Source organism: Numida meleagris, chromosome 2 (genome assembly GCF_002078875.1).
Source record: "Numida meleagris isolate 19003 breed g44 Domestic line chromosome 2, NumMel1.0, whole genome shotgun sequence".
Taxonomy (NCBI): Eukaryota; Metazoa; Chordata; class Aves; order Galliformes; family Numididae; genus Numida; species Numida meleagris.
Genome location: NC_034410.1, coordinates 42,315,028 through 42,334,944, shown reverse-complemented (window position 1 = coordinate 42,334,944; position 19,917 = coordinate 42,315,028). Strand labels below are relative to the sequence as shown.

The 19,917-nt window shown below is 42.1% G+C and overlaps 2 protein-coding genes across 4 annotated transcripts in view; one reads left to right on the top strand and one right to left on the bottom strand.

Moving 5' to 3' along the window:
- Nucleotides 1-5,630, top strand: part of ACAD11 (acyl-CoA dehydrogenase family member 11) — a 29,469-nt gene extending 23,839 nt beyond the window's left edge. The window contains exons 15-20 of the mRNA XM_021387682.1: nt 1,251-1,336; nt 1,545-1,616; nt 2,503-2,657; nt 4,047-4,163; nt 4,627-4,736; nt 5,241-5,630. Coding sequence (XP_021243357.1) covers nt 1,251-1,336; nt 1,545-1,616; nt 2,503-2,657; nt 4,047-4,163; nt 4,627-4,736; nt 5,241-5,355 — 655 coding nt within the window. The 3' untranslated portion in view covers nt 5,356-5,630. The remainder of the gene's footprint in view (nt 1-1,250; nt 1,337-1,544; nt 1,617-2,502; nt 2,658-4,046; nt 4,164-4,626; nt 4,737-5,240) is intronic.
- The window catches only part of DNAJC13 (DnaJ heat shock protein family (Hsp40) member C13), a 53,595-nt gene continuing 40,489 nt past the window's right edge, over nt 6,812-19,917 (bottom strand). For all 3 annotated transcript variants that reach the window (XM_021387678.1, XM_021387679.1, XM_021387680.1), the window contains 15 exons: nt 19,253-19,366; nt 18,907-19,023; nt 18,206-18,383; nt 17,164-17,255; nt 16,747-16,846; nt 16,305-16,379; nt 16,067-16,179; nt 15,502-15,671; nt 15,089-15,131; nt 14,010-14,183; nt 12,852-13,031; nt 12,488-12,628; nt 11,306-11,449; nt 10,398-10,497; nt 6,812-7,656 (listed from right to left, as the gene is read on the bottom strand). In XM_021387678.1, coding sequence (XP_021243353.1) covers nt 7,559-7,656; nt 10,398-10,497; nt 11,306-11,449; nt 12,488-12,628; nt 12,852-13,031; nt 14,010-14,183; nt 15,089-15,131; nt 15,502-15,671; nt 16,067-16,179; nt 16,305-16,379; nt 16,747-16,846; nt 17,164-17,255; nt 18,206-18,383; nt 18,907-19,023; nt 19,253-19,366 — 1,839 coding nt within the window. In that variant the 3' untranslated portion in view covers nt 6,812-7,558. The remainder of the gene's footprint in view (nt 7,657-10,397; nt 10,498-11,305; nt 11,450-12,487; nt 12,629-12,851; nt 13,032-14,009; nt 14,184-15,088; nt 15,132-15,501; nt 15,672-16,066; nt 16,180-16,304; nt 16,380-16,746; nt 16,847-17,163; nt 17,256-18,205; nt 18,384-18,906; nt 19,024-19,252; nt 19,367-19,917) is intronic.

Here is a 19,917-nt window from a genome sequence, read left to right as displayed (position 1 = left end):
CAAAGTTACCAACTAAATTTTTCAAAAAAAATTATCATCTGCAGGTGTAGAAAATTTGAAACATGGAGTGTTTATGTGAAGTTATGTGCACTGCCAGCATTGCACATCTTTAATCAGACTTGCTGATTCCATTCCTATATCATAGAATCATAGAATGGTTTGGGTTGGAAGGGACCTTTAAGATCATCTCGTTCCAACCCCCTGCTGTAGGCAGGGACACCTCCCTCTAGACCAGGTTGCTCACAGCCCAATCCAGCTTGGCCTGGAATGCTTCCAGGGAGGGGGCATCCACAGCTTCTCTGGGCAACCTGTTCCAGTGTCCCACCACCCTCCCAGTAAAGAATTTCTTCCTGATATCTAGTCTAAGTCTACCCTCTTCCAGTTTAAAGCCATTTCCTCTCATCCTGTCACTGAATATATGTGAATATAATATTCACTTCTTTTTGTTTAAAATAAAAAACACAGCATATCTTGTTCAACTGTTAGTGCCACACTAAAGCTGCCTCTTGCAAAAACGTAAGCAATATGTAAAATGCTTTGTAACTGGTCCCATTGAAATCGTACAGCTTGTAGCGTGTACAAGTGGAAACATTTATAATCTCTAAGTTGGATTTTAGTCTGCATTCCAACGATTATCAGAAATGTTTGGATGTGTTTAAGCTCCCTTGGGGAATGAGCACTGTCCGTCTTCCAGCATCCGGGATGGGCTGTCCAGCAGCTGTGCAAGCTGTGGCATTTTCTGGGCTCCTGGAAGCTGCACAGATGTTGATGGAGGGAATTACAAGATACTGTGCTCTCTAGAACTGAGTTCTGGGACCCAGGATGTCACCTCCAGTCCTGTGTGACTTACAACCCTCCTTAAATGTCCTGGAGGCATTTAAACATGAGGATTATTTTTGTGAGCTATAGGGAAGCTAAAATTATGATAAATGTGTTTGGAGAACCCAGAAGAAAGACTGGGGGAGGAAATGGGCTGTGTGAGACGGAAGCAAATGGTAGAGTGTTGCGTAGGTGGCAGAAGGAATAGTTTTTCATTCAAGGTACATTAGATGCCAGTGGTACACATGGTGGTCCAAGCACGTGCCATGCTACATGCAGGCAGGATGGCTGCGATCAGTAGAGGTAAATGTCAGCATTTAGCAATTGCTAAACTGAGGGTAAAAATAAATAAATAAACAAAAAAGCAAGGGAATAGGACAGAGAGGTGGCTTAAAAATTAACCACAACATGTACCTTCTGTCTTGATGCAGGTACAGGCAGCACAGTATGATCATTGTCCCCATGGACACCCCAGGAGTGAGGCTGATACGACCGCTCTCGGTGTTCGGCTACATGGGTAGGTGATAGGAGTTACCAGCAGTACGTCTGTTAGTGTTAGCCATCCTAGGAGCTGCACTAATACTAATAAACGTCTACGAAATAAACCAGTAGAATGCATACAGAGAAAGCATTAGGAACTGAAGGCCTCTTATATTTGCTTTTTTTTAAGTGTAGATGTTGTCCTCCTTCATTTTACCCTGCTGTTGTTCTCTCTATACCCGTAGATGAGATCCACGGGGGACATTTTGAAGTACATTTTAATGATGTGCGAGTACCCGTCTCCAACATAATACTGGGTGAGTTTCAATATTAATCACTCCTTAATACGCTACAGCAACAAACCAAATTTACAAAAAACAGTGGTTTATTTTATGAATCACCAGAAATTGATGTAAACACTTAATGGAGGATTCCTTAGATAAGGTGTGTCCAGCTGTGGTTGGTTGAACACGTGTAAGAGGGAGCCCACCCATCCTTTAGCAGTCTTGCCTGCTGCTTGGATCTAACCTGCTGAGATGGAAATGATGATTGAAGGAAGGATGTAGCTGTAGCGGTTGTGCAAAAGTCAGTTCCCCGATGCAGGGCAAAGCAGAAAGTGTCAGTGGTGTTCTTTCCCCGAAACCAGTTCTCATGGACTTGACTTTTTTTTTTTTTTTAAAAAAAAAGAGCTTTCTGTTGCAGTCTGTGGCTGTCCAAGCCTGGGTAGCTGCAGATTTAGCAGAACTGAAAGAAAAATGCAAGAGCGAGCCAGCTCTGTGACCTTCTGCAGGGAGAACTTCACTCTCGTTCTCTCTATTGGAAAATGACGATATTTAAATAGTTCTCTCTTTTTTTACTATTTTTATTTCACTGAAAGAACTTTCTCTTTTTATTATATGGAAACCCCAAAGTCTTCCCCCCGCTTCTCATAAATGTAGCTTTCAGTGGGAGATTAACATTTAAATTGTATCAGGTAAACCAAACCCTCTCAGAAACCATCTTAGAGTGATCTTTGCGCTGTAAGTAGTATTAACAATGGGTCAATGTAGATGGACGTAGAGTAAACAAGCACAACGCTTCTACAAAATAAACTTCAAAGAAGTTTACTTCTAGCTCTGGTGCTATATGGACGCTTCTGCTCTGAGCCCTATGAGCAGAAATCAAGGCATCTGCCTGTATCTGACTGTTTTGCTTTCCACCCAGGTGAGGGAAGGGGGTTTGAGATAGCGCAAGGTCGGCTCGGGCCGGGCCGCATTCATCACTGCATGAGGTCCATCGGTGCGGCTGAAACTGCTTTAGAGATCTTGTGCCAGCGTGCAGCAGAGAGAGAGACTTTTGGGAAGAAATTGTACCACCACGTAAGCATGTTCCCCCCCCCTTGTCTCAATTCACATCTATTCCAGATATCAGCTTTTGTTTTACCCAAATCTGGAGTTGAAATACAGTCGCACAGGGAGCAAGCTTGCTTTTATCAACAACGGGAATAAGAAGCTGGCACTGTGCTTTCTTTAGGAATCACGAGCTTTTCATAGTTGGTTTATCACGTTTCAAGTGTTCCTCAGTATTACCCAACAGCTAGGATGACTTTATTGGAAAGAAACAAGTGAAGGCAATGGAAAGAGGAAGCTGAGATAGTGTCTGGCACTGCTTGTAGAAAAAACTTATGCAAACACAAGCTTACACGTCCATTTTCCAGTCATGTTATTGCCAAACTTGCCTTCGCTACCAGAACCTGGAACGAATAATTGGACAAGGTGCAGTCTGCACTTCTCAGAAGTTCACCACAGGCATCTCTTGGGGCAGGATGCAGCTGCAGAACCGGAGCAGGTTCTCTCCAGCTGCGAGGGGAAGCTGTTGGCTGTCTGGGGTGGCAGGGTGGGGTGATGGTCAGCCTGTCCATGTGGAAGTGTCAGCCCTGGGAGCTGGCAGCAGGACGGAGCATCTGAATACTGGCAGAGGGGTTCAGACCACCTTTGCTGGTATAAGCCAAGCCCACAGACCTTGCATGGGGGTGAGTGTTGTGCCTGACAAGGCAGCAACATTCACGCTCCAGCCAGGAGCACGCCTGAAACTGCCTCAGACTCCAGATGGCTTTTTACTGACAAGCATCACATGAGCAATGCACTATGTGGGCTGCACAGGGAAATAAGCTAAGAAGAGCAGGGAGGGGCTGCTAAGACCATATTACAAGCAAGCATCGTGTTATTTCAAACTTAGTTTGGATCAGGGGAGCTACTGGTGGATCATGGTGAAGATTAATGCAGCAGGCACAACCCTGCAGCTGTTTGCCTGCCTGTGTAACACACCACTAGCACTAGCTTAAGAAAAACAGAATTCCTCTCAAATTCCCCAAATTTTTGTATACTGTGGCACGTCACTCAGGGTTGTGGTTGGGAGTTGTGGTGTCAGGTGAAGGAAAGCAAGCCAGCCTTGAAGAGCTTCAAGAAGAGAGGTAGCAAGCAGCAGGGATAGACACAGAAATGGGAGTGGGCCAGGATCTGGGTGTGTTTTTCCCTTGCACTTTTCTGACAGAAAAAGCACTGCTCTATTCTGGGTCAGTCAAGAGTTTTCTTCATTTTCTTCCTCATAATAAATAGATTCCTCTAACTAGCTTTCATTTGCATAAGGGTATCTCTAAATGACTGAGCAATGTGGGCATCTTCCTTAGGGCAGGCTTAACCTGACCAGGCAGGAGGCATTAAATGACTTTCTGCCTCTTTTTTCCCCCCTTTTTTTTGTCTCTGCAGGAAGTTATTGCCCACTGGATTGCTGAATGCCGCCTTAGCATAGAACAAGCTCGACTGCTTACCCTGAAGACAGCCAGCAAGATTGACACGTTGGGCAACAGAAAAGCTAGGAAAGAAGTAAGTTTGTTTTGGCAGCCTGGGGCTAGGACCTGAGGGATGCAATACCTGCACATTTTCAGGAGATAACTGTTTGAAACCTAAGTGAACGCATATTGCTAAAAGTCGGCCTAGTCATAGAGTACAGTTTCATTTTGCAACAGAAACTCTTAAGATGCGCTTTTGATTCTCCTGCTGAGAGTGGATGAAACTCTCAGCTCAAAAACTTCAAGCTCAATCTGATGATGTATTTAAAAACTAAAACAGTTCAAGTATGGCTCAGTCATCTTAGCACGCCAGCGTAGATCTGGGTGGCTGTCCCTCCTGGAGACTTTCTTACAACAGGAATGGAACAGCAGAGCTCTCCTTCAGTCCTCCAGAGAACCATACTATCTGTACTATCAGATACCAGTTTTCAGTAGAACTGTTAGGTAAACATATTCACTTAGGAAACAGTTATTAATAAGTTCTCCTCTACCTACAGGTAGCCATGACCAAAGTGGTTGTGCCTCGAGCTGTGCTTAAGGTGATTGACTGTGCAATCCAAGTGTGTGGTGGAGCTGGAGTTTCCCAGGATTTTCCTTTGGCTTCTATGTGAGTAAGGGAGACTTATCTCTGGTGTCTGAGGGCTCTTTTTAAGATAAGGTACTTGTGTAATTCCAGTACGTGTTTTTTTTTTATGTCAAGTAGCCAGAAGTCATAGGCCACGTGCCCGCTTGCACAAACTGGCTTTTATAATTGAATGGCCTTGCTTTATCCCAATCAGTAACAAAAAAAAAACAAAAAATCCCACTCCTGAACAGCAAAAACACACATAGCTGCCAAGGAAACTAAAGTACTTGTAATGAGTAGCATAGAGGAGCTGTTTCTAAAGCTCAGTTTAATCTCTTGTGCTGCTGGGGTGAAATTTCCAGCACAAGCATCTCAACCCTGCCAGAAGATTTCAGCTGCAACATCTCCCATGCAATGGCTCTTCTAATAAGACGCTTTGAAGATGATGACTGTATCAGTATTAGGTCTGAAAATTCCTGCTGCCAGACTGGTTTGCTTTCGCAGCAGGGCTGGAACTCTGCCCCTAATTCAGGTCTTCCTGCACAGGTTTGCACTCATTCGGGCCTTACGTGTGGCAGATGGACCAGATGAAGTTCATCTGTCAACAATTGCAAGGTGGGAACTACTTGATCAATCAAAGAAGCTAAGTGCAAAAATGTAATGTGAGTGTAAAGCCCTCTCATATGGATGGGGGATGACACTGCTCAGTACAATGCTGTCTAAGCTAAAAGTGAATGACTACAAAACTTTGATTCCAGCTTGAAGCAATAAGTATTCTCAACCTTTACTCATGATTATTACACTTACTAATTATTACACTTTCTGTAAAATTTTTTATAATCCCACATCTGAAGTAAGCGTACATGTAAAACATGTAAACAGCACGATGTGCCTGGGTTCCTTATAACATGGAATAAAATCTATTTTCTAACAGGCTTAAAGTGCTTTATTTGCTCTGAGCCAAAGCACTATAACTTTTTACTGTCCAGTCAAAGCAACATAAACTTCATTCCTGATCAGATGACAAAGAAATGCCTTTCCTCCTCTTTCCGGAACATGGCTTTGGTCCAGTCCTCTTCCCTCATCCCTTCTCACCCTCCTCCTTTTCACTGAACGTTACACTCAGTCCTTCCCCCTCGCCCACCAAGTGAGGGGAAGTGCAGTGCAGGAGGTCAGAGCTGGGACACAGCACATCATCTATAGCTGTTCCTTACTTTGTTTGTTCAAAGTCATCTCCTCCCGTTTCTCCTTGTAGGCACCCTTTTAGTCTTCCCTTGCCTCCTGCCTTGTGCATCCTTACAAGCCTCCTCCTGGCTGCAGCTCTTTCTTAAAGATACCCGAGCTTAGGAGGCACCTTCCCCTCTGAAGGGCTGAGTTCTGACTGGGACTAATGCTGACTTGCATAGTGCAGTTCACAGCCACTGCTCTCAAGCCCAGCTCTACTATCTTGCGTCCGTCTGTGAAGTTCCCAAAGGTCAGAGTTCCTCAGTAACAATCCACTTTTTGACTCAAGTTACTTGCAACACAGCTCGTTAATACAACATAACCAAGCAGATTACAGAATACCGCACCATCACTAGTTCTATTTCCTACCAAGGATGACAAGTGTTTTCTTTTTGCATAAACAATCAACCCTAGCCTGCTATGAGAGCTCAGAGAACATAAATAGCTGCCAGGCTTAAAGTGAGCACTTGCTGCAGTCGCATCCTGAAGACTGAACCAAACTCTGCGAGCAGTCACCTGAAAGGTGTTCTAGCAAAAACTGCTCAACTTGCAGCTGGAAGCTTCCTGCAAATAAAAGTTTCTTCATATCAGTTCATTACATCTGAAAAATAAGAGATAATGAGCTCTGTCAAGCAGACAAATAACAGTCTACAGTTCCATTTGTCTTAGTTTCCTCTTGCTTCCTGCCAAGAATGTTTCCTCAGAAGTTGAGAACGTCAGCATTTTCAAATATGAAAACCTACACTGTTATGGTTTAGGAGTTCTGCTCCAGAGTGTCAAAATCTCCACGCCATGTTTCTCCAAGCAAGAATTGCCAGGAACCCAGTTCAGCCACACCTCCAACCACGCTAATTCCCCCATGCCCTTAAAGAACTGCTACATAAGAACACCACTTTTATCTCATTAACAAGGCTCTTAATTCCCTTTATTTTAAAATTTTATGTACATATGAATGATCTGTATAATGTACACTCAAATATAGAAAGTTTTTATATACTGGATAATGTATAGAACATTTCACAATTACACTAATTTCTTACATAACATGTCAACTTGAAGTTTTTTGCTGAAGCTTTCTCAGTTTGGTAAAGCCAGTTATACATACAGATGTCTAATGCTGTTTGATCTCAGGGAAGTAATGTTAATGATTAAGGACATCAGTGAACTGGTACAGGGACAAATGCTTTGGAAGTCATGTTCAGTGGGGAGTGATCGTGTCCGACTAGGAAAAGAAAGGATGCCCTCTTAGTGGGGGTTGGTGAGGTCAGTGTGATTTTAGCCCAATTCCTCTAGACTGTAGCTCAACTCCAGTCATGCTATTTCATAAAATATAAAAACTAGGAAAGTTTGATTCACAGTCTTGTAAACAAATACAAAGGAACAAAATGTGCTTACGTACGACAAGAAAAAAATTCTTGTGTACCCATTTCAGCTGATCCACAGAGTGCTTTCTTACGTTGCAGTGTCACAGTTAGAATCACTGACAACTTTTTCCTAAAAAACAGTCATAGAAAAAGGAATAACACTGTCATTAAACACTTGGAAAGGCAGTAATTTCACTTCAACATGTTGGAGGAAAATGCAGTTCCTCATCACTGGCCAGTCTGCCTTTGTGTCTCTTTGATGAGAGATTCTAGTCCTTAGCTGACATCTCCCACTTCGTTGTCTACCGGGGGTGGTACGTTGGGCATTACAGATGATGTCGTCCCTGCAGTAAGGTAACCAGCAACTCCAGGGCCTTTGGGAAAGAAAGCAGAACAACAGTGGTTAGTTTCAATTCTAAAAAGTCATTGAACAGCCTAATTTTAGGCTCAGTGATCTTTGTAGATCACTTCCATGATACATACACGGAATATGTGTACGCTTCCATGATACATACGTAGCTTCTGACAGAGCTATTCTATTCTGATTCCCCCTGGTAATACAGATGCATCATCCGAATCAACCAGACAACTGAAATCACCATTTGAAAAAGCTTTCATTTGGATTCTCTGGAGTCTAGGAACACGAGGAGTTAAGGCAGTGTAGTTCCCTCAGTCATTAAGCGGGGTAGCCTGCATAGACCCTTCTCAGACTCGCTCAGCTTTCTTTTCCTGATGTGCCAAAGAAGTTGTAAGAAACAAATAACAGCATTATCCATCTCATCTTCCACCATGGAAGGGGCAGTAAAGAGGAGGTGGATTTCCTTCAGGAAACCACTGCAGAAGTGAGATGCCTTTGGGCATAAACTCTATTACTGGGCTCTGCATTTCCACTCTCAGCACTGGGAAGGATTTCCCAGGCACCTGTGAGAAACTGTGAGACTCTGTGCTGGCTTATGGCCAGGCAGAACTGCCTTGCGCTTCTCTAGGGCAGCTCCTTGTGCCCCTGCTTAAAAACTCAGCTTTGCACTGCAGCCATAGCCTCCCCCTCTCAAAGTTCAGAGTTAACACTTAGTCATAAGGAAACACACAACAAACAATACAAACTCGTGTTGCAGCACGAGGTGTTTCAACAGTGATTCTTATCAGATTAATGACTGTAGAAAACTGCCAACTCTCAACGTGTTTTTGCATCAATATGCAACTGACTTGGTATCAGAGCACCAGCGTACAATGCAGATCTTTGATGCAGTACGTTCTGCTTGCTCCTTTGCTCTCCCCATAAATCATCCTCTCTGATTTCTCCTCTATTTACCACCCCTTCATTCCCCACCCTCCCTTCCCACGCTACAACCTGGAGCCAGAACACCAGAGCATGGTTTATCTCAACACAAACAGTCCTATGCTGCTGCTGCAAGCAGGAGAACCAAGCAAGCAGCGCCACCGCTAAGAGGATCCCTGGCTTTGGAAGTGGACTCTTTGCAGCACCTCAGTGGCACCTGCAGAGAGAGCCAGACCCACTCATAAACAGCCCAGTGCGACAGCTCCACCAGCGCTCTTGTCCCTCAAGCTCTTCCATTATGGAGCATTCCTAACATACTGCACGAGTTCAGCTCATTCACAGTATCAGCAAGTATCGGTGCCCGCAATTTAGTCGTCTACGGCTGCGTGCAGAAAGAAGGCAGGTTTGTCACTGTTTTTTGCAGTGTGGGAACACGTGTTAATTCTGTGGCATGCATCTGTTACTTGGAACGCAGCAAATGCGGCGTGCATTTTGCGAGACGGTATCTACCTGCTTTAGAGAGCTACACAGAAGTTAGCAAGCTGCCTGGCAGAGCAGATCTAAAGCCCACTTCTCAGGTGAAGGGGACTGCTGCCAGTTAGAAGGGAAGGAGAAGAGACACCTAAGGGAAGAGAAATAAGCAAGGGAAGTTTCAAGGGAAGTGCAAATAGCAAAGCAATTTGAAGCAAACAAAGGCAGAATACAAGGTAAAGCAGGTCAAAAATAAAGCCTGTAGTTTGGTTTCCATCTGTAGTTTGCGTTTGTACAGCATCTTCATTCTATATTTGCAAGCAGTTAAACATTAAGCAATCTAAATGCAGCACAGATAGCCACGCTGCCCCCAGTCTCAAGCCTGACAGTTTCTGGTAGATAGCTTCAGCCGGAGTTTACTTCACATTTTTTAATTCCTAGAACTTAAGAAATACCACGGAATTCAGCACCAACTGCATGAAGTGTTCAAGTGTTCTTTGTCAAAGTGGCATTAAATAGCAGTGGTGCAATATACAGTAAATTTCTACAAGAAACAGTAAACTCTTGTTTAGAGCTAAAGTATTTTTCTTCTGTGAAAAGACATGAGTTATTGGCACACAAGCATCTGCTTCTAAAATCTCAAATTTTAAATTTTACAAGCTCTTGCTTCATTTTCTCAAAATACATGCCAGTACCTCACAAGAAACTTTCCTGTGTATGCAGCCATCTGATTTATACCTCATTATTTCAGTTGTGCTCGAAAACTTAATCAAGATTCTTATGTTAAATGAGAAAGTTCCATGCAGTGTTGGAAGCGTTCAGATTGGCCTGTCACCAAAGACTAAGCCCACAGGTGGGAGGCTAAACTGCCATGCCGTGACCAGCAAGAAGTTCACATTGTTTGCTTATTATAAGGACAGCGTGAGCGCTCTTCCACCAGAAGTGAAACTACTGGCACCATGGGACACAGCTCCAGTCCTGATGGCACCAGCAGGGGACTCACCTAGAGCACACCACAGCTGTGTTCATGTGTGCTGCAAGCTCCGTAACACCATTCCCACCAAAGAAAGGAACACGGCTTCAAGCTCAGGGCTGCTGGCATTCAAACTGTTTTGTGCTATGACCACACTCCCTACACTAGGCAGCATAATTCACAAGGCAAAATTGATATCGTCCTGCTACTTGAAGTATCGCCGCCTTTCAAAGTCTAAGTTCAATTTTAAGGAGTTTTCCTCTCCATCCCCACAACGCCAGCTTGTGATAGCATGAGGTACTGAGGACAAACACCATCTCCAGAGTTAACTCTGACAACTGAGTTTACAGTTCAGTGTGATTCGGGACCAAAAATAGGAAGGAGTTGTTCACCTGTGAGGTATCCTGCTGTTTGAGTCTCAGAAATGAACAAGTCATGTTTCTGATCTTTGAAGGCACTCCACACAGAAGAACGAGACAGAATTTCATTTACCTGTAGTATTTGAAGAGATCAAGGCAGTGAGCGACGCATACAACATTCTAGGGGAACAAACTTATTTTCTAGAACCAGAACTTTCTGAAGGGATTACCAAATGGCACAGGCTGGAATATGGAACCACACATTTACAAGGAGACTGCAGCAACTTGTTTTTTCCACTTGAACTGTGTGGGTAAATATTCGTTTAATAGCCCGTAAAGAAAAGTCATTTAGTTGCTTGACTTCCTCCCTCATCCCGCTGTCAGGCAACAAGGAAAATCAACACTGCAAGCAGTTGTTTGCCATGCATCTACAGTGTAAGGAGAAAAGGACTTCTGCTATACTATAGCAAGATAAGGACAAATCTTTCCTGCAAGTAGGCCTTAGCTTTGAAAAGCATTCAACAAGGGCAGGAGAAAAGGATTTGAACCAATTTGCACACGCATCCATAACCGCTGCAGTTGTCTACAACGATGTTGATCAGGACAAACAAAAGTCAATTTACGTTTGTAACGACAGTTCTGAAGACATGCCAATAAAAGCCTAGCTGCAGGCAGCTTTTAGAATACTCCCTGCACTTGGAATTTGTGTTTTTACCCAGTGCTTTTCACTGTGCATTGAATTGAGTCCTCTTCTGCAAGAAACCGCGGCTGACAAGCTCTAACACATCATGATTTCGTAGTTACGCCTTAGTAATGTTTTAGGTGGAATGATGCTCATGACAGCTGTAATAATCTTATTACAATAACCTTAATCATAAACAAAGGATGTTCAGTTGGATGGTCCATACACAAAACTCAGTTAAATGCTTTTCACTACTTACCTGTTCTCCATACTGTAGGCTGCGAGACATGGATTTCAGAGCTTTAACAATCTGAGCTTTTGTTGCAGATGGGCTTTCCAGGTTCTCAAGACCAATACCTTCAAGTAGTTTTAGAAGATAAGGGACCAAATCTGCTTTCAAAGCCTGCAAACATTCACAAATGGGTCATCTTAATATGCACTGGGAAGCTCCAGATGTTCCACATGTTTTACATTGTTAGATTACTATTCATGTGAACCAGAAGTAACAACAGCTGCTATGAAGCATTTATTCAGTTAGTCAGTTTTTCCCGAGCCTCCCAAATACAGACAAGCAAAAGCAAAAATACTATCGACAGTCCCACTCTGCATATGTGCAACTTCTGCTGAATTACCTGCTGCTTCCATGTTACGCTTTCTCAGCAGACACAAGACAACACTACTGTATACAAGAAGCTTCAATGCGTGGGCAACATCTTTGACCAGATCTGCATTTTGGATTCCTGACTTTTTTCCAACATGAAATGCACATTAATTAGATGGCTTTTGGAAGGTCTCCTGGACACTTGAGTTGAATCATAGGATCATTTGAGTTGGAAGGAACCCTTAGAGCTCATCTAGTCCAACTCCCCTGCAAGGAGCAGGGACATCTATAGCTAGATCAAGGTGCTCAGAGCCCTGTCCATCCTGACCCTGAATGTCTTCAGGGACAAGGCATCCACCCCATTTCTGGGCAACCTGTGCCAGTGCCTCACCACTTTCATTGTGAAAATCTTCTTCCTTATGTCCAGTCTAAATCTCCCCTCTTTAAGTCTGAAACCATTTCCCCTTGTCCTGTCACACCAGACCCTGCTGAAGAGCCTGTCCCCTTCTTTCTTACAGTCTCCCTTTATATGCTGAAAGGCCAGGTTCCCATCCACCAGTACCCCCAGGTCCTTTCCAGCAGGGCTGTGCTACATCCTTACATCCTCCAGCTTGTACTGATGGTGAAGGGTTGCCACAACCCAGGTGCAAGACCTTGTAGTGGGATTCAATGAACATCATCAGGTTCTCCTAGGCCCACTGCTCAAGCCAGTCTTGGTCCCTCTGAATGGCATCCTGTCCCTTGGGCATGTCAACCACACCACACAGAATACTACCTCTGTTCCTATGAGCAGGCTTGACAGCCAAATATCACATCTCTACAGAATGAGAACATACTTACTTGGGCTACTAAGTCATTTTGTTCCTTCTGGAACATTCGATTAAGTGCTTCACAGGCCACACCAATTACATCTGGTCTCTTTTTCATTCCATTCATGAGAGGGCTAATGGTCTCAAGTGATGCCATCGCTCGAACACAAAGCTATGAAGAAAGAAATCAGGGCACTTTAGTTTATGTGAGATCTGGTCAACCACCTGTAAGCTTCTACAAGAAATGATGTTTCCTTTATTCTATCAATTCTCCATCAGATGTTCCCCTGGCATGCAGTATTTACTGTCAGAATAACACCCTTCTATGAGCACCACTAAGTGATACAAATACTCCAACTACACTTTTCTCCTTGAACACTCAGATGATTCAGTACCTCATTGTCAGACAGTATGTGCATGACCCGAATGGCACTTTTAGGAATGGCATTGTTCTTGTGGTTCATAGCTTGGAGTATCTTGTGAAGATGACCGAGGGGAGGGACTTGATCAGCTAGCTGAGGCTGGGCACTGAACAGGCACACAGTTGCTGTGGTAATGGTTTCTAAGGTTTCTCCCTGTAGGGAAAAAAAAACAAAACCAGAAAATGCAACTCAGTAAAGCCTCACGTATGTAACATTTCTCTATTGTTCCACATTACAATATACATTGTGTGCCCAGTGTTTTTATCATGTGGCTTTGCATTGAGACTTAAAGCAAAAAGTTTAGGAGGATGCAATCAGCTCCAACAGCGGGAGACATCCACTGAATCTCTGGAACACAAATGACATAGAAATTAAGTACCGTTTTCACTAGCTAGAGAACCTGATGTTCGGCTGCAGCCTATGCTGCACAACAGCACATGCTAACATGTCCAGGAGAATCACAACAGTTAATAAAGTTTCTGCAGTGTGCAACAGCAGTGACGCTGCGTTCTGCATGCTTACACAGACTGCCATCGTGTGTTTGTAATGAAGATGTCTGTATTATTCAGTGTGCAATTTAGTTGTCTTCCTGCAGATATAAGCTAGAAACTGTCTGAACGGTGTTTAAAAATTCAGTTAATATCATTAAGCTACTAACTTGAAAAATACTCTTATTTAAACTACCTAACACTAGCTGTTCTGCATTAAGCTAATTCTTAGCTGGTAACCTTATTTAGGTCATGTAATTTACACCAGCAGAGTGGGAAATCGGAGTTGCAGAAGGACACTAGAATTGTCAAGACCTGAAAGTTATTTGGCTACATAAAACAAGTGCTATTCTCTTAGGTTGGCCAGTCACTGAATAGCAATTTCTTAAGTCTTGTCATTACGGTAACATAAGCCTCTAAGACTTATGAGCTAGTTCTGTGGCTTCAGGGACTTTACAAGTACTGACTCATCTGCAGCAGTTGCTTAAGCATACCTACACACTTCTACATTGAACAGACAAAAAGAAATCATTCATGGTACAGAGAAGGTGTGAGAATCAAAGTTAACTAGATACTAGAAGACTAGTAGCATGAGACCACTAGACAAACTCAAAGAGCAGAGTTAGAAAAAAAATCATCTTACATGGGGGTTATTTTTCTCCAGTAGTTCAGTAAACTTTTCCAGCAGCGCAATGAGAAATTCTCTTGGTTTCCGTAAAACCCAGGCCGGCTGGGCAATAAATATCCTTAAGAAGACTCCTCCCACTGAAAGTTCACCATCTGCCTCACCATACACCACAGCAAAGTCTTCAGGCAGCTGTTAAGTTGCAAACAACAGGGAGTTATTACTTAGCAAGGAGCATTTGCGAAAGCAGGAATTGTTCCTCTAACGTGATAATTGTAAGTGGTGAGGGTGACTGAAGCATTCTCCCGAATGGAACTCTGGAGCACCAACACAGATCTCACCTTGAAGAGACATGATGTAAGAAGGAAGAACTGTACAGGCTGTACTGCTACAGCTGACATCCCTTTCAAAGATCACAAGTAGCTGTGTTTGCAGCTACACTGGGGTGAAATCACTAATACTTCTGAATTAGTAACATGGCTGACAGAACAGTTCTCCTTTCTCCAATACTTCAGCAGAAGCTCTCTCATAATCAGCTTAAGGAATTTTCCTAACTTGAACCCACATCAAAAATAGCTGTGCCACATACATATAAAACTTGTTTTAATCTTTGACTAGACTCCTGTTAAGAGGAAGTTAAGCCTCACCTTCTGCAGATATGGGGAAAAGCTACATAAACATCTCACTGATAGACCTGACACAATGGAATAGTTCAGGATAATGTTCTTTGAGATTCAGTGTGTTATTAATGTTTCTGAACATTTACCAATTTTTTGCCTGGTAGCTTACTACAGCTGTCTAACGAGTGACACGACTTTTTCCAGCAAACTGGTACTTCCCTTGGTCACTAAGTTTTAGAATGACCTGAACTGTCAGAGAACTCAGAGTATTACTGGCAAAAATACCATTAAGTGTCTGATTTCAAAGTACAAGTAGTAGTGAAAAATAAAGTTAAAATAGTCATTGCAGCATTGAGTTCCTGTTGATACTCTGAGAAAGAAGAAAGCACACCAACAGAAAGTTACACACATGCATATATTATCAGCTGTCTTACAGTCTCCCTGGGGAGATCCCAAACTGAAACAGTATACTTTTACCTTCCAGTTAGTGTCAGGGTTATCCCTCTGAAGTTTAAAGTGCCTATTAAAAAACAAAGTGTGTTTTAATGAACAGTAAAAAAAAAGCAAAACAAGAAGTCTCCTTTCCTGCTCGATACCATATCAACCTCCCTCCATCAGTTCCAGTAGTTTTTAAACCCCATTCTCCCCCTCCCAAATCTTGTGGCAGTGAGCACTTACCTAGGTAATGCATACATCACATTCAGGTCACAGAGTTAAATGTACAGTACACAACAGGAAACAAGTTTCACTAATATCTGGATTGCAAAGATTCTGCTTCCTACAGAGAGCTCTGTGATAGTTTCTGTAGTGACTCTGGTTCACTACCACTAAGAGTGTCTCGGCTCTAAGGAAATTTCTAAGGAAATACTTAGGCAGCAGGTGTTACATACTCAAGCATCATTTCTCGAACTGTTGTGGATACTTTCTCCCTGGAGTTGTCATTCCAAATTAACTCAGGATTTTCATGAGTTCCCTCAAAGATATGAACAGCAGCTTCGGGGTTGTCTCTCATAGCATCCATGAAGACTCCAGGTAAAAATTTCATGAGCATAATCCTAACCTAGAAAGGATGAACACAACTGACCTTTAGTAAACCGTAACACCTGAACAAAACAATACTTAGCAACAGAACAAGTTGAGAACTCTAGGTAGTTTTGTAGCTACAAAACAGAACAGTGCTGTGATTTTAAATAGTGCCAGCCAGTGTGAGGTTTGAAGTCCAGGCGTCTAATGTTGTAGTCATTACAAATGGAAACCAAACTGCTTATTAACAGAAGTGCTTTATTCACTGTAACTAACAATCCATTCCAGAATTAAAAGTTAACTATTTTTTGAGAAAACTAGCTTGCTCTTCACATGAACGTTTAAGTTGCACAAGAGTTGGTTTTGTTCAGTCTTTAGAGAGGTTGGCACAGTCAAGATAACAGTTCCAACTGGGGCTGTTACGATCCTTACCTTTGGACCCACCAGCTTATCTGCAGTCATTTTGGCAAAGAGCTCTGCTGTTTGGGCTCGGACCTGTGGATGAGTTGAGTTGCAGAACATATCTAGCAAGTAGATTAAAGCACCTGTACGAAGAAATAAGAAAGCATTCAAGTTTTTTTCTACTCACAGGTAGTATAAGTTTATGGATTCGATCACTGTTATTTTGAGTCATGTTTCAAAAAAATGGGATTTCGATTTACTACTGTACCTTTTGCCATTGCCTCTTTAATTATTTTTGTGCTAGATGTCAAAGCGTACAAAGTTTCAAGGACAAGCTGCCGACCTGTCAAGATAAGAAGCATTAAACTATATAGCAGAGTTCTTAACTAATCAGAGAGCTAATAAGGAACATCAATCATACATTCTCATACAGCAACTTAATTGAATGTTTACTACCCAAACTCCCTAAAACATTTAGCCAATTAAATTCCACGCAATTCAAATACAATTTGAGTATCTGAAATTCAAATGCTTCAGCTCACATATTTAAGGTGATACTCAGGTTACTTAGAATGGTTTTTGTAATCATCCCCCCTGAAACAGCATTTTAACAGTACAGTTAATAGTAAGCACAATCAGCTCCATTTAAACCAGTTTTTTAATTGGAACACTTTGCCTTGCAAGACTCCCAAGAATTATACAGTACATACTCGAAGGTAAGGAATGCAGGAGTGCCAGTAAGTTCGCAAGAACCATTGCTTCCGCAATGTTGTTAACACATTCTTGATTACTTGTTACTATGTTCACTACCTGTAGAAGTACAAAAGCAAGACTTGATTACATTCCAGCTTTTCAGACATTGCTAAGAAAATGCAGCGTACGATGAAGCAACTTACTAGCCAACATACAGTGTTGAATCCTAACACTAAATTGACTTACATCAGAGAAGAAGGGGACAAGGACACAAGTGAGAAGCTGTAACTGTTCCTCCAACAAGCTGCCTGACAGCTTAGACCCCAGCCCTTCACACGTTTGGTGCCACTCTTAATGGTTACATAATCAGGTTGATATACGTTGATTGGATGGCTGGGGACTTTTTGTTCCTGTTTTTTTGTGTTTGTTTTTACCTCCAGAGCCAACTGCTGCACCTGGCCAGCTCCATGAACACGCAGAAGGGAGAATATCAACTTAAAATGGCCTATACATTCACATTCAGAACCTGGAAGAGATCAAGTAAATGATTCACTTCACATTTGCCAGAACATTTGCTGAAGGCCATCCTAAGTCCACATCTGACTTGCATAGAGATGGGAAAGACTAGATGCTTACGTATAGTCAAGTAATTACAGTGATAATAACAGCTCTTACAAGACAGCAACTACCGCAGAATTAAATCTAGCCTCCATGAGGTCTCAGGTCAACAGTATTTCAAAAGAATAGGATACTTCCTCTAAGGCAAGAGACTGCACCTTCTTTTGGATTACCTAGTTACTCGCATTTTTACAAGACAAATAAGGAAGTTCACTTATTTGAAGTATCACTGGTTCACCAGTACTTCTTGTCTTCAAGTATACTTGTCTGATTCTTGCAGCTCAGATTCTTGCTATCCGTAACAGTAACAGCTGCCTTCAGAATTATAGTTGCCAAATACAGGTTATTCTCAGGCTGAGTTCTCTACCACTAGAAGCCATAACTGTAACACCAGTTGCTGTAAGAACCAACAAGAATGTCTTAAATCATAGAACTCAGACCTTTCCAGTCTGAGGCCCATTGACTCACAGATGTTTGCTGACCACTCTCTCAAGAGCGTTATCTCTCCTGCTTCGTAAGATGTTGACATGTTTAGGTGTTTACTGCTATGCAGTACTCAGGTTCAAGGGGTTCTTTTTCACTTGTTTGATGCGAGGAAATTTAAAATCTTATAAAGATTCTTCAAAGGATTACAGAAAGTTAAAGTCTTCCTGGCAACTGCAGAAAACTAATACATACACCGATAGTGTTCTCCAGTAAGAAAAAACACAACAAAATCAAACCTATATATAGCCTATGAACAACACTAAGGTCTGTTAGCCAGCAAAGCTCTTTCAGCTAGAAGGAAGCTTAAACAAGAGTTCTGTATTTCAAGTTTGTCTTCAAGAAAGCCAGCGTGTTTTTTTTTTTTAAGCCTACCTGGGTTGTGTTTTATCACATTTCTGAGAGCCTCTAGAGCCATTTCAACTCTCCGTAACCGATCACCATGTTGATTGGACTCTACTTTCCCAGTCTGTGTTATTGCCATTAACGTATGAAGGTACTGTGCTTGTGAGCCTATGTAATCCAGAAGGCTTGCAGCAAATGCTTTAGGAAGCTTTGAAGAGATGAGAACATTTTCACTTTTGTGATGCAACAGTATTCATACTACAGAAACACGCAGCCAAATTACTTACCCCACATTTAACAGTTCTTTTCTAAACACAAAGCATTTTTCTACTATTGTGGCTATAGCATTTGACCCATGTTAACTCTAATAATGCATTAACACACCTTTAGAAAGCTACTTCAATTGCACTCTTAAGGTGTACAGCTGTTCATAAGTATAGACAGGGAGCAAAGCCAACTGGCAGAATCACCACCTCCTGGTATTGACCTGAGGCGTCTGCAGTACAAGCTTATAAAAAAGGTATTAAGCCATCCATAGCAGCGTATTTTATGACAAACGCATTCTTGTTAGTTTGTTCTGCTCCAGCAGAAACATCCCAGAACATGCCGATTCTGTTGGATGTAACCTTCCATAATTTTTTTTTTCTGATTCATTTGTACCAACAGATAAACAAAGTAACATTCCAAATACTAGTTCGGGGTTTAACAGAAAGATTCCAGCCAGATCTCACCTCTAGTTGGAAGGTAGGAACTTCATTGTAGACTCTAACAAAAATTTCTCCCACAATAAGTTCTTTTGCATGGTCACTGAAGACAAAATCAGATCCATAGCTCTTGTCACATTCACCCTTTAAGCAAAAAGACAAGCAGGTCAAGTTCAGAAGGAAAATAATCATGTAGAAAGCATAAAGCAATAACCTGGACAATGAAATAGACAATAGGTTTAAATATCCATCCAAGTTCTCTGCTCACCTATACCACTGTATTACAAGTAGATGTACCAAAACATGGAATAGTTTTAAATCCCGTTACTACTGATCTTTAATTTATCCATTTTTGAAATATGGAACATCTTACTCTCTTAATCATGCTTTCTTGTTGAGATTCCAAGAACTCAAGTAATTCAGCTCTTGTCCCGTTGTTCCAGATCAAGTAGGGGTTCTCTGTGTTACTGTTAAGCATCTTCAGGGTCTAAGAGACAAGGAATATACATGATTTACCAAGTCTTCTCTGCATAACCAAAACTAAGTTTTATTTCAGTGTTTCATGATATAGTTTTATGTAATCTGGGTTTCATAAGCAGGTTTGAAGGGTCAAGCTTTCCGAATGCCAGGAAAAACACGTTAGTTATTTGGTACAATACAGTCCATATTTTAATTTCTCTTTATTTTTCTTCGAGCTGCACTTCAGATTCTCCATCTGGTGTTGGCAGTGGGCAGCAATTAACTGCAACATTTCGCGGATGGCCTCCTCAGCACTTTTTAAAAGTTTAGACATGGCTCTCTAACATTGTAGGCCTTAAACCACTAACGCTTAACTCAGCTTCTTTCCTCCCATGTTTGTTTTGCAAATCTTATCCTATAGGCTGTTGATTCCATCCATTGAGTCTGAGGCTAAAACAGTTTGCTGTTGTTGTTGCCATTACTCCAATCGCAGAGAAAAATTACACCGCCGTTCTCTGTACCAGGTTGGTGTAAGAGAGCCCTGTGCTTTAAGAACGTTACAAGCATCTAGTTACTTCT